Here is an 11,330-nt window from a genome sequence, read left to right as displayed (position 1 = left end):
GGGTGGGGAGTGGGGGCAGGATCCAGGAATCAGGGCTCCGGGGCCCTCCCTTACTCTGTTCCAATCCCCTGCACCTCTGACTCTGTCTCCTGAGTGTCTGGCCCATTAGCCCAAAGGGTTATGGGGCAACCCGACCTGACCTGAGTCCTGTGTGAGCAGGAAGGGCCCTGGAAGCTGGTCCTTGTTATCCAATTCCGTGGCCACTAGCCTCTCGGGAGCCCTGAGGGCAGCTGGTTATAGATGGGAAAGCCAGGCAGCTGGATTATTAGGTGCCATTGTCTGGAGACAAACCTCATTTGAGGGCTAGGGAGGAAGGACAGGGAGCATTAGGAGCCCCAGAGAGGAGTGCTACCCAGGGGAGCTGCCTCTTCCCTGCCCCACTAGCCCTTTACTTGTCATCAGGGATAGTGAATCCAAAACCCTTTCTACCCCTGTCCAGCCTCAGAAACCCACCAGGGCAGTTCTACTCTGCCCAGACCAGGGTACACTGAACCTCCTCCTTACCTCTGGGGCCTGGCCTTTCTCCCCCCTCTCCTGGCTCTTTCCTTTCGGAGATCAGAGAGAGGGGACATACTACTCACCAGACACCCTGATCTCTTCCCCCTCCAGAATCTCCCAAACCCTCCTGGTCAGCCAGTCAATTCTGACTCATGGAGACCCCAGAGGGCAGAGTAGAACTGCCCCTGTGGGTTTCTGAGACTGTACATCCTTACAAAAATAGAAAGCCTCATCTTTTCCCTTCAGAGCCACGGGTGGGTTCGAACTGCTGACTGTAAGGTCAAGAGAAGAGACTCAAGTCAGTCACGAGACCAGGTGGGTTGCAAACAGCAAAGTTTATTTCTCGCCTGGGTAAAGCCGGGCTAAGGCAGTTTAGCCTATCAGCCTGGGCTGAGGCTATACCACGCATCATCAACCCTGAGCTCAGGGACCAGTGCCCTTATATACCGTACAGAAAGGAGGAATGGACTTGGCCCCTCAGGGGTGGGAAATACAGGCTGAGGTCTACTTGATCGATCGGCATCACGGGGCTCCAGGTGGTCATGTTCGTCCTGGCTCTCCTTGGGGGTGGCCACTCACTGCCCTTGGTTCGCTGTTTCTGACAGAAGCCCATTCTCTCCTGTTTGTGCAGAACTTTTTACAGGGTCCGCCTTGGGGAAGAACTGTACAGGGTGGGCTCCGGGAAAACATGGAGCACCTTTGGTTCCCAGAAGATGACACATCACCCACAATGCCACGGGGCTCCAGATCACCTGGATGTGGGGCGGGAAGGAGTCCTCCGAAGGCATCTCCCTTGCATCTTCCATCATCAGAGGGTGAGCGAGGAGGCATCCACAGGATAGATGGCTTGGGTTCCCAGGCCTTGAGAGGGTGCGTGTGAGCTGTTTATCTTTCCCAGAGCAGGTCACTTTCCCCAGGTGCGGAACAAACCCAGGTGTTCAGCCTGCAGAATTTGTCGCAGCTTCAGCCTCCTTCCTCCTACGCTGAGCTGCCAGGGGTTAAGGGACAGGGCAGGGGGTACACATAGCAGAGGTGCCTGGTCCTAGTAACTAGATCATAAAAGCCAAAGGGCATTTAACTGGGGGTTGGGGGGCGCGGTGTCATGGTGCTGACTGACCTCTCCCTCCGGCACTGCCATGGAGGAATTCCTTTAGGGAACGGAGAGAAGGAAGCCACAGCTGGCCAGGGTCAGGCCCAGGCCTGCCCACTTTCAGATGGTGGCAGCTGCCACCAACAGGGCCACAGGAGGACCACCTTGGTGTCTTCGAAGGAGGAAGAGAAACAGAAGCGAAGGAGATTCCTCCCTGCGCCAGGTTGGCCAGAAGCACCAGACTGCGCCAACGCACAAGGACCAAGATGAAAAGGGCTAGTGAGGCCGCTAGCTGCCCCTCTGCAGGGTCTCCAGACTCCTCAGTAGCTTCCCACACCCTGTGCTGGCTCCTGAGAAGGCCAAGCAGAGCCAGGGGCCTCTCCAGAGGTGCAGAGATGTGGTCAGAACAGGTCCTCGGTCAGTGCATGCCCATCTCCTCCCTCCCTCGGCTCAGCCGGGCCCAGCCCTGAGGAGAGCGTTGGCAGCTGGAGCTGGAAGAGAGGTGCAGAGCCAAGAACAACAGGGGCGTCGCCTGGATGCTGGGGTGCAGGGCAGATCCTCTCCCGGTCTAACTGCAATCCCTCCTGATCTCATAGCCCTCTCCTCCTGCCCTAAGGTCTAGCCTCCTGGACCACACCTGCTTCCCTTTGCCGCACCTGGGGCCGGCTCCTGGGACCCAGCTGTCCCTCTCTCCAGGCTTCTCTGCCTGCGCTTCCCCTAGGTTTCAGGATCTCCGCCCTGCACCCCAACATTTCTACCTTCTAGATGTCAAGACCCATTCCTAGAGATTCGCTCGATCTTCCCCTGCTTACACGCACCCCTCCTGTTACCATGGAAATTGCATTTGGAGAGATTCCGAGCCTGGAAAGGACTGAGTCTCTGAGCCCAGGGAGCCAGACAGCACCAGAGCATCACGTCATCTCTCTGTCCTGATGGGACCAAGCTGTGCTGAGGGGCTCAGGGAGGGCAAGGGGCAGCCCTCACCCTTTCTTTCCCAGGGTCTGCCTTCTCTTCTAGCTCTGTACTGGGTGGCAGAGATCCAGGTGTCCTGTCCCACCTGGGTTTAATTTCTCTGTGACTCCCAGCCAAGAAACCCTCTGACCCAGCAGATGCAACAACACTGCTCAGGGTGGGGCTCTTCTGCAAATGCTGGATTTGGCCAGGAAACTCCTTGGTCCCGGTTGGGGGTGAGAGTGAGGGTAGGGGTTCATGACTCACCCATTCCCCTCATCCCACCATCCCTTTCCTCCTCAGGGAGTGGCTGGACTGGCTGGTCTCTCCTTCCCACTCAGCCTGGGAAGGGGTGATAAAGAGGAATGGGGGGAGTGTTCCCTCCCAAGTCCCTTGGATTCCTCTCTCAGTAACACATCAATCCACCTCCACTCAGACACACACACACACACCCCACCTTCTAGAAACTCATCTCCATTCCTCCTGGTGCAAAACCACCTCTTTTCCTCTGAGCCACGGTGCAGTGGGAACAAAGTTCCGGAAAGTTCCTTCCAGAACACTCCATCTTTCCCCCACTCTCCACACTCAGCCTCACAGCATGCATCCCCACCACCCTCCTCTCGCCAACCTCACCCCTGCCTCCACTGGAGTCTCAAAATTCCTGGGAGAGCACCCCCTCTCCCAGAGGTGTGAGGAGACTCCTAGGGAGGGGGAAGGGGTTGCCCTGGGTAGATCTGCCACACATTTGGTCATAATTAAAAGGCCAGCGACACTGGGAAATTCCTTCTCCTTATTGATCCCGGCGGGAAATTAAAGCCAGTTGTTTGTGACTGAGTGGCTGATGCGGACTGAAGCTCCACCCTGTCACCTGGTTCCAGGGCCCCTGCCCCTTGCTCCCCCAACCTCCTGTGCTCCCCCAACCTCTGCTCCCCCCACCCCTCCCCGCCCCCGCCTGGCCAGCTCAGCTTTCACCTTGGTGTAGTCTCCAGACTCCCTGAGCCACCCCCACCCAGCAACCCCATGCCCTCCTGCTCCCTGGGCTACCAGGGCCGCTGGGGAGAGCTCCGTGGGCCCAGCTGCAGGGCACACTGCTGGGGACCCTATCCAGCTCCCTCAGCCAGGCTCGGGATGCCGGCTGGCCGGCTGGCTGGCCTGGAGCTGGGCTCAGAGCTGCCAAACGGCAAACACTGTATCTGGAAAGAATTCCCCTCCTAGCCCCACTTCCCTTTGTCTTCCTCTGACTCTTTGGAAATGCTGGCCGGTGGGGAAATGAAGGGAGGGGCGTGGGGCCCAAGCATCCGCGCTCCCGCTCCTGGGAGCCCACTGCTCTCTGGCTCCTGCCTCCTCTGTGTCCCTAGGAGCCTGTCTCTCTCTGTTCTAGGGTCAAGGGCCTTCCCATGTCCCTCCTAGCCTGCCCCCTGGAGGCTTTGGATCCCTCGACCGTCCTGGTGACCATCTTTTGGGTGAGGTTTTACCACCCTTAGTCACAGGCCTGCACAGGCCCATCTCCCTCGTAATAAGAGGCCTTCTGTAGAGCAGGAGGCTGCAGAGGACTGCAATGGACTGGAGATGGACAAAACCCTGGGTGGGAGAGGCAGGGGCAGAGGCTGTGAGGGTGAGGGAGGGCCGAGGGGAGTCCGGTTTCCCCCATGTTCCCTCCCCCAGGCGCGCCTCATCCCTTTGGCTGGAAGCCTGATTCCACTGTCAAAACCTAACCCCCCTTCCTTTACCTACAGTGTAGTCCTGGAGCCAGGAGCAGGCTGGGGTGAGGAGGCCCGGCAGGGATTGCAGCCCCAGGTCCTAAGCACCCCCCTAAAGTCCCCCCTCCCTTCCCCACTTCTGCCTCTGTCTGTCTGTCCTTCCTTGGCAAGCTCCTAACCCGCTTCCCTCTTTTCCGGGAGCCCTCGGCTGAACGACGAACCACTCCCACACAAAACCAGGATCTCTGCACCAGACTGAAGCATCTTCAGACTTGGCAGTTTACTGGCTACTCCAGGCTGGGGACCCCATCAAGAAGTTCTTTCCACAGTGATCCGCCTCCACTTTTCAGCCCAACGCCTTTATTGAATCATCCCTCCCCCCACTTTCTGCCCATTCCTTTATTCAGAGAACCGTCTTCCCGCTACAGCCCGGAGGCCTGATTGAAGAGCTCTCCAAAGTCCAGTTCTCAACACCCAGGTCAAATCCTGCAGCCCCTCTCCTTTGCCCCGGCAGGCCCGTTCCCGGGCCCCAAATTCCTGGGCGAGCCCCCGAGAGAGGTGTGACCGAGACTCCTAGGGAGGGGGAAGGGGTGCGCTGCAGACAGGCCTCGAGGGTGGAGTCTCCGCCCCTGGCCACGCTGGCAGGGAGGGCCCAGGGCCCAGAGAGAACCGGGCGAGGACCTGACGCAGGGTTTTCGGTCCCCACCTGGGAAGGAGCTGCGGCGGGGGGTGGGGAGTGAGCCCCGCAGGGCCGGTTCACCGCCGAGGGTAGCGGGCCGGAGCTGGCTCCCACCCAGCGCTGGACCTGCCAGAGAGGCTGTGTCCCGCGCGAGCCCGCGCCCCTCCGGACCCGCCTCCTTGGGGCTCCCGTCGGGTCTCGGAGACCCCCGCCTGACCCTCATTCCTGTTCTTTTTGTCTCGGGGTCTCGCCCCCTCCCACCTGGGGCTCCGACGGGAGCCGTGTCCCTCCCCCTCCTTTGATCTCCCACTTCAAAGCCGGTCCTTCCGCTCTTTTTTTTTTTTTACGACTCTAGGAGGTGACACCTGAGACCCCGCCCCGCCCCCTCTCCTGGCACTTAGCCTCCATCCAACCTAGGTGGCTGCCGGGCGCCCGGGCCTTTGTCGCCGCCTCCCGCCCCGCGGCCTACTGAGACCCCCTCCGGGGTCTGGCGGCCGCAGGGACGCGGAAAGGGCCTTCATAAAGAGCTGGTGTCAAATGATTGGCTGTGCCCTCTGCCCTCCCCGGCCTCGCGCCCCCACCCCCGGGCGCGGCCTTAACCCTTCCTAGGAAGCCGGCTCCGGGCGTTCGTTCGTTCGGAGGCAGGATTTCTCGTGTCTCCGGGGGCCCGCGGACCGAAAGGAAAGCCGTGGGGAAGGGCTGGCGCCGCGGGGCCCCGAGTCGCTCCAGCAGGGGGCGCCGCCGCCCCGCCAGGTGCCCGGCCCGCGCGCCCACGCGCCCCGCTGCCCGGCGGGAGCGCGAAGCTGGTGCGGCCTCGGAGTCCACGCGGCTGCCGGCCCCTACCCAGCACCGCCGCCTGGGCTTAGTCGTCCGGTCCCCGCCCGGGCCCGCTGGTGGGCTCACTGAGGCAGACTAGGGAGGGGCGGAGGACCTGCGAGACGCGTCCCCGCAGTCGGGGCAGCTGGACGCAAGACCCCCACCCCCACCCCGTGCAAATTCCGGAGTCCCCCAGAGCCTCCGGGTCTCAGGACGCTCCAAGTCTCGGTTAACGTCCGCCTCTTTGTCCCATCCACTCACTGGCGCTCGAGCGAGCCCTCCGGGTCCAGCCTGGGGGCGAGATCCAGAGGCCAGGGGGGAGATGGGAGAGCGGGGCCTGAGCGCAGGGTCCCCAAGGTGGGGCGGGGGCGGGGCAGGGGGCGGAGCCACCACCTCGGTCCTGGGCTGGGGCGGGCCGCTCTCTGTATAAAGGCTGCCCGTGCGCGGGCGCCCTGGTCTGCTTCGGGGTTGTCCCGGGTCCACTTCTAACTTGAGAGTCGAGATCCTGCGAGGGCTGCAACATCGCTCTCTTTATTGGAGGACTCCGTGTCTAGTGCTCCAGCCGAGAGACCTCGGGGTCCCCCATCCGCACCGCCACCATGCCCAACTTCTCTGGCAACTGGAAGATCATCCGATCAGAAAACTTTGAAGATTTGCTCAAAACTCTGGGTAAGGAAGGAGGGTTCGGGCACCCAGAAGGGACAGAGGGGCGCCCGAGTCCGCGGAGGTGAGGACGGGAAAGAACCACAGGTCATAAAGGAAGGGGGTTGTCGTGGTCCCCCCGGTGTGGGAGGCGAGCAGCCTTTATTTCCAGGGAAAGGGGCTGCACGCTTGATACCGAAATCCTGCTTTCACCGGCGGGGCCCACGGGTGCCAGCTCCTGCGGTGACTCAGGCTGTGAATCAACTAGAAACCAGAAACACGAGGTCGCTTTCCCTGGGGAGGGGCGGGGGGGGGAGGGGGCTCCGCTTCCTGGTCGGTGTTGACCAGGGCATCTGGCTCCCCGAAGTTCTTCCACTGGATTGCCACAAAGGCACCAGGACTCAGAGCCTGCCTATGGCTACCCAACCGGGTCCTCCTAGATGTCCCAGCCGCCTTCCCGCCCCCACCCCCACTCTCCCCTTTCCCGGGGGTAGGCTCATTCTGAGCTGGGAGCCACCCATCAGGTGATCTTTGCTCCCCACTCCCCCCCTTCCCTCCCTTCCCTCCCGCCTTCAACTCTTTCCACTGTCAGTCCTTCTCCCCTACTGTGGGAGGCAAATATTTTCCCAAAGTGTGCAACTCCAGAGTCCTGAAATCACTCCGGATAATTATCACTTTCTTGGATTTCAGCAAATGGCTTTGTGTAAAACCACAACCCCTTCCCCTCCTCCCCGCCCCCCACTATAATTTCCAAAAGTCCCAGCTCCCTCCTCCCGCTCTGCTCTCTCAGCTCCTACCCAGATTGCCCCACCGGCTTTCCAGGAGGAGGGGTGGTGGTGGTGTCCGGGGCTGGGGAAAGCAAGGGTTCCGCCACTGGGGGCCTTGCTCTGGAAAGGGGTGAGGCTAGATGGCATTCAAGATGCCCAGCAGTTAAGAGGAGTACCTGGCGGGCTACAGCCTTAGAGTCACCTAGGATCCTTCCCGTGGGAGACCCTGTGTGGGGCAGGGCACAGTCCACGTTCGGCTGGCTCGAGGAAGGAACTGGAAGTGCCGTGGGCAGAGCAGTGAAGTCTGGTTTCCTCAGTTCCTTGAAATTGGGTTCTTCCTGCAGTCTAACCGCAATGCTTATGAGAATCATGTCAGCGCTTGTTCTGCCCTTCCTGAAATGAAAAACCCAGGGAGAGAACTGTTCCCTTCAGGAAGCCTAGATGCCATTCCTCCCCTCCCGCCCAGCCCCCTCTGGATTCTGATCTCTGGCCCCAGTGGATGTGGGGATTGCCTGGCACACCCCCAGGTCCCAGTTGGAGAGTAAGATCCAACCCTGTTTGTCTCCAGTCTGTGTGTCCTCCCTGCAGGGACCTGCAGAGCCACGTGCCCTCTGCAGCCCCTGCTGGGGGCACAGATTGAAAACAGACCTGTTAGAGAAACACAGTCTTGAGTAGGCCAAGGTCAGCTGAGTCAGGCCCCTGGAGGCTGGCTGGAGGTCTTGTCACTAGAGCAGCCTCAGTCCCTTCTCATGCCCCTTTGTCCTGTTGGACGTCCCCTCTCCTGACCAGGGATGCTCAGGAATCTGGGGGATGCGTCTCCTCCAGGGTGCAGCTCAGGGCACATAACGGATTCTGCGACTAATAACAGGAAAGACAGGTGTAGGATAGCAGGATGGACTTCCCAGAGAACAGCCGAGCCCCTCTGCCCAAGCAGATGGGGTGAGATGAGCCTCAGCTAACAAGTGCATTAGGCCTGGGGACCTGGCCCCAGAGATCAACAGCCAAGAGGATGAGTTCCCCTCCTTCTCCCTGGTGTCCAAAACCCTGGCAGGGTCTGCTTTGGCCCCGAGGATGAAGAAGATGTGTATTGCTTTAGGAACCCAGATCTGGAAGAGGGCCAGGTGTGAGCCAAGCCAGGGCCAGGGAATCTGGGCCAGAGGAATCCACGTGCCAGGGCTAGCCAAGCTTGGCCCTCTTCTCCCCACCTGTTGCTTCTCTGCAGGTTCTGCTCCAGTTCAGGGCAGGCGGCCAGGCCAGGTGAGGCGGGGGTGTGGAGCTTAAGCCTGGCTCTGGGCCTGGGCCAGAAGTGCCTCCCAACTGCTGGTCTCCAGGCGGCTGCAGCCATGGGGACTCCCTCCTATCTCAGCAGCCCTTCTGAAAAAGAGACACCACAGAGAGGGGCCTGATCTGGGGGACACTGAGTCCACCAATGCTGAAGGAGAAGGACTCGCCCACCTGAGGTGGGAGGAGGGGCCCTGGGATCAAGTGGGGGGCAGGGCCAATTTCTGTCTTTTCTTGGGGGTCAGGAGGGGGTTCCCTTGGGGAGAGCAGCGCATGGAGGCCCTCCTGAAGGGCAGGGGAACAGCCCATCTGCTGAGGGAAGCTCTGAACCCTGGCTCAGGGGTCTCTGGGCCTTCCTCTTTATCTGTAAAACTCAAGAGCAACAGGAGGGAGCTCCGAGGCCTTTCAGGCACCAAAAGGTGTGCCTGGCCCGGGAGGGACCGGGGCGGGGGGTGGGGGGTGGGTAGGGGTGGTGGTGGTCCTGAGTCTGCACCCACCCCCCTGCTGGGTTTAAGAGGCTATCATCTCATTTTTCACACAGTTCACAGAGTTCTCCTTTTTATAAGAGGGGGAGATTGGGCACTCAAGCTCTTCCTAGCCCCGGGCTCCTCTGCTCAGTGCCCCTCGGCCAGGAAGCATGCTGCTGGGGCCTTCAGCGGGCCTCTGGTCACCTCACTTCTGGCCCTCGGTTCACCTGGTGGGAGAGCCTGTGCTTGAAGGTCTCGCTGAGCCACTGTGGCTTCATCAGGTCACGGTGTCCTTACCCAGGAACCCAGACAGACTCCCTCTCTCCCCAGCCACTCACAGAACAGCATACTCCAGTGTCCCCTGGGAGAGGTAAGAGGCAGGTGCCAAAGCACCCCAAAGGTGACCCTCTCCTCTCCACAGGGGTGAACATGATGCTCAGGAAGATCGCTGTGGCAGCAGCATCCAAGCCAGCAGTGGAAATCAAACACGAAGGAGATACTTTCTACATCAAAACCTCCACCACCGTGCGTACCACCGAGATTAACTTCAAGGTCGGGGAGGAGTTTGAGGAGCAGACAGTGGATGGAAGACCCTGTAAGGTGAGGGCTGAGAAGACGTCCGTCTGTCCCTGACTTCCTAATGTCCAATCCACTGCCCTCCTTCTAGGTGTGCCCTGGAGTCTCCTTCTCATGCCCATGGGGGATGCCCTTAGGTGGTAGAGGCGGGGAGCAGGGAGGAAGCCCGGCCCACTGCGCTTCCTTGCTGTGGGCCCGGCTCAGGTGGACGCCCTCCCCTTGCAGAGCCTGGTGAAATGGGAGAGCAAGAACAAACTGGTCTGTGAGCAGCGGCTTCTGAAGGGCGAGGGGCCTAAGACCTCCTGGACCAGAGAACTGACCAACGACGGGGAGCTCATCCTGGTGAGCCCTCGCCCCCCACCTAGGGCGAACCCATCCTACCTGGCGTGTGGGCGGAGCCAGGACAGCCGGGGCTGGTTCCCCCCACCTTCCCGATGGGCCTGCTGGCCCCCTCCCCTATGGCGCCCTGTGGGAATTAGAAATGGTGCCCATTGCAGGTGGGGCAAAGGCTCAGAACCCACAAGGTGGCACCCTGTCATGGGAGAATCAGGATTTCCCTTCCTGAACAGGGGTCTGACTTGTGGGCCAGCAAGGGCCCACGCAGAGGGACCTTATCCTAAGGTGACCAGACGTCCAGCTTTTGGCGGGACAGTCTCGATTTTTAACAATTTTTCCCGCACCCCGCGGCGTTTTAAAAAAGTCCTGATTTTTGGAAAGAATGCACAACAAGCTAGGCTATCAGTTTTCGGCTGCCATGTGGCTATTTCGCCAGGATACGAGTTTTATCAATGGTGTCCCACTTTACCAATGTTAAAAGCTGGACACCTTACCCTAGCCCTTGTCTGGGAAAGCTGCCTGGCTGAAGGAGAAAGGACGGGAGGGCCCTGGACTCCATTGCTCTCACCCCGAGGGTGCTGCCCAGGGAGGCTGTCTCAAAGTAGCTCCTGAGCTGGGTCGCTGGGGCTCCTCCTTGTCCTAGTCTCCAGGCCATGAGCCTTTGAACACTGCCATCTCCACCCAGAGGACCTCCCACACCCCTCCTCCAAAGCCACAGCCCCCGCCCCCCCCGCCCCCCGGGGGTCACCCAGGCTAGCAACTACTTCTGTCTTCCCAGACCATGACGGCTGACGAGGTGGTGTGCACCAGGGTCTACGTCCGAGAGTGAATGGCGGAGAGTCTCAGCTGCCCAAGTGCACCACCCTGCCCCGCCCCTCCCCCTCCCTCTTCTAGGTAGCCCCCATCACCACGCCCCACCCGGTCACTTTCAGGAGTCACTGGGATGCCTTCTGCAGGGTCTCTGCTCTTTTTGACCCCCACATCCTGTCCCCATGCCACCAAACACAGATGGATTGCAAGAGCCCAGACCACCCCCTGGAATCACTGCCCGCCCCCACCCCACCCCAGTCAGCAGTCCTAGCCCCAAACCAGCCCCAAACAGGCAATCTCTCTCTCTCTCTCTCTCTCTTTCTCTCAGAGGACCTAAAGACCAGAGTGGCCGAGGCTTCTGTTCTTTGTCCCTGTAGCCTATGTTGTTTAGAATATTTATTTTGTTAATTTTATTAAAAATGTTTTTAAAAATAGCCTCATCTCTGATTCAGTGGGAACGAGGCAGAAGCGTGGGCCGGGCCAGCATTCAATGTTGCCTTTGGAACCTAGGGTGGGGGACCCATGGTTTGGGGAGAGAACAACCCTTCCTTTCCCGTTCCAGTTACCGCTAAAGCCACAGCCACTTCCTCTGCCTCTCCTCCAACCTCCCCGTTGGTCCCCACTCCCACCGCCAAGGTCACCAGGGCCTCTTCCTGACCTGCAGGGGCACCCGTCCAGCGAGCACCTGTGCGTCTTCTCTGTGATAGTGCACAGCTT

At 60.2% G+C, this 11,330-nt stretch overlaps 1 protein-coding gene across 2 annotated transcripts; it reads left to right on the top strand.

The window, feature by feature from the left end:
* The first annotated feature begins 6,211 nt into the window (after window positions 1-6,211).
* On the top strand, window positions 6,212-11,039 carry CRABP2 (cellular retinoic acid binding protein 2). 2 transcript variants are annotated; one of them, XM_004714714.2, is made up of 4 exons: window positions 6,212-6,403; window positions 9,313-9,491; window positions 9,693-9,809; window positions 10,582-11,039. In XM_004714714.2, exons 1-4 carry the CDS (start codon window positions 6,334-6,336, stop codon window positions 10,630-10,632), a joined length of 417 nt encoding a protein of 138 aa, XP_004714771.1. In that variant the 5' UTR covers window positions 6,212-6,333; the 3' UTR covers window positions 10,633-11,039. The 2 variants fall into 2 exon arrangements, with proteins under 2 accessions (XP_004714771.1, XP_045154416.1); XM_045298481.1 differs by lacking the exon at window positions 6,212-6,403 and adding an exon at window positions 8,425-8,603.
* The last annotated feature ends 291 nt before the right edge of the window (window positions 11,040-11,330 follow it).

The sequence above is a fragment of the Echinops telfairi genome, unplaced genomic scaffold, assembly GCF_000313985.2.
Source record: "Echinops telfairi isolate 266 unplaced genomic scaffold, ASM31398v2 ScPeMD7_7425;HRSCAF=8463, whole genome shotgun sequence".
Lineage (NCBI taxonomy): Eukaryota > Metazoa > Chordata > Mammalia > Afrosoricida > Tenrecidae > Echinops > Echinops telfairi.
The sequence above is the reverse complement of the archived record's forward strand: the minus strand, read 5'-3'. Positions and strand labels throughout refer to the sequence as shown.

Excerpts from the sequence above, each read along its gene's own strand:
- CRABP2 (XM_004714714.2), top strand. The coding sequence starts at position 6,334 with ATGCCCAACTTCTCTGGCAACTGGAAGATCATCCGATCAGAAAACTTT. Across the intron at positions 9,492-9,692 it reads TGGATGGAAGACCCTGTAAG|AGCCTGGTGAAATGGGAGAG; the intron begins GTGAGGGCTGAG and ends CTCCCCTTGCAG. Across the intron at positions 9,810-10,581 it reads ACGACGGGGAGCTCATCCTG|ACCATGACGGCTGACGAGGT; the intron begins GTGAGCCCTCGC and ends CTGTCTTCCCAG.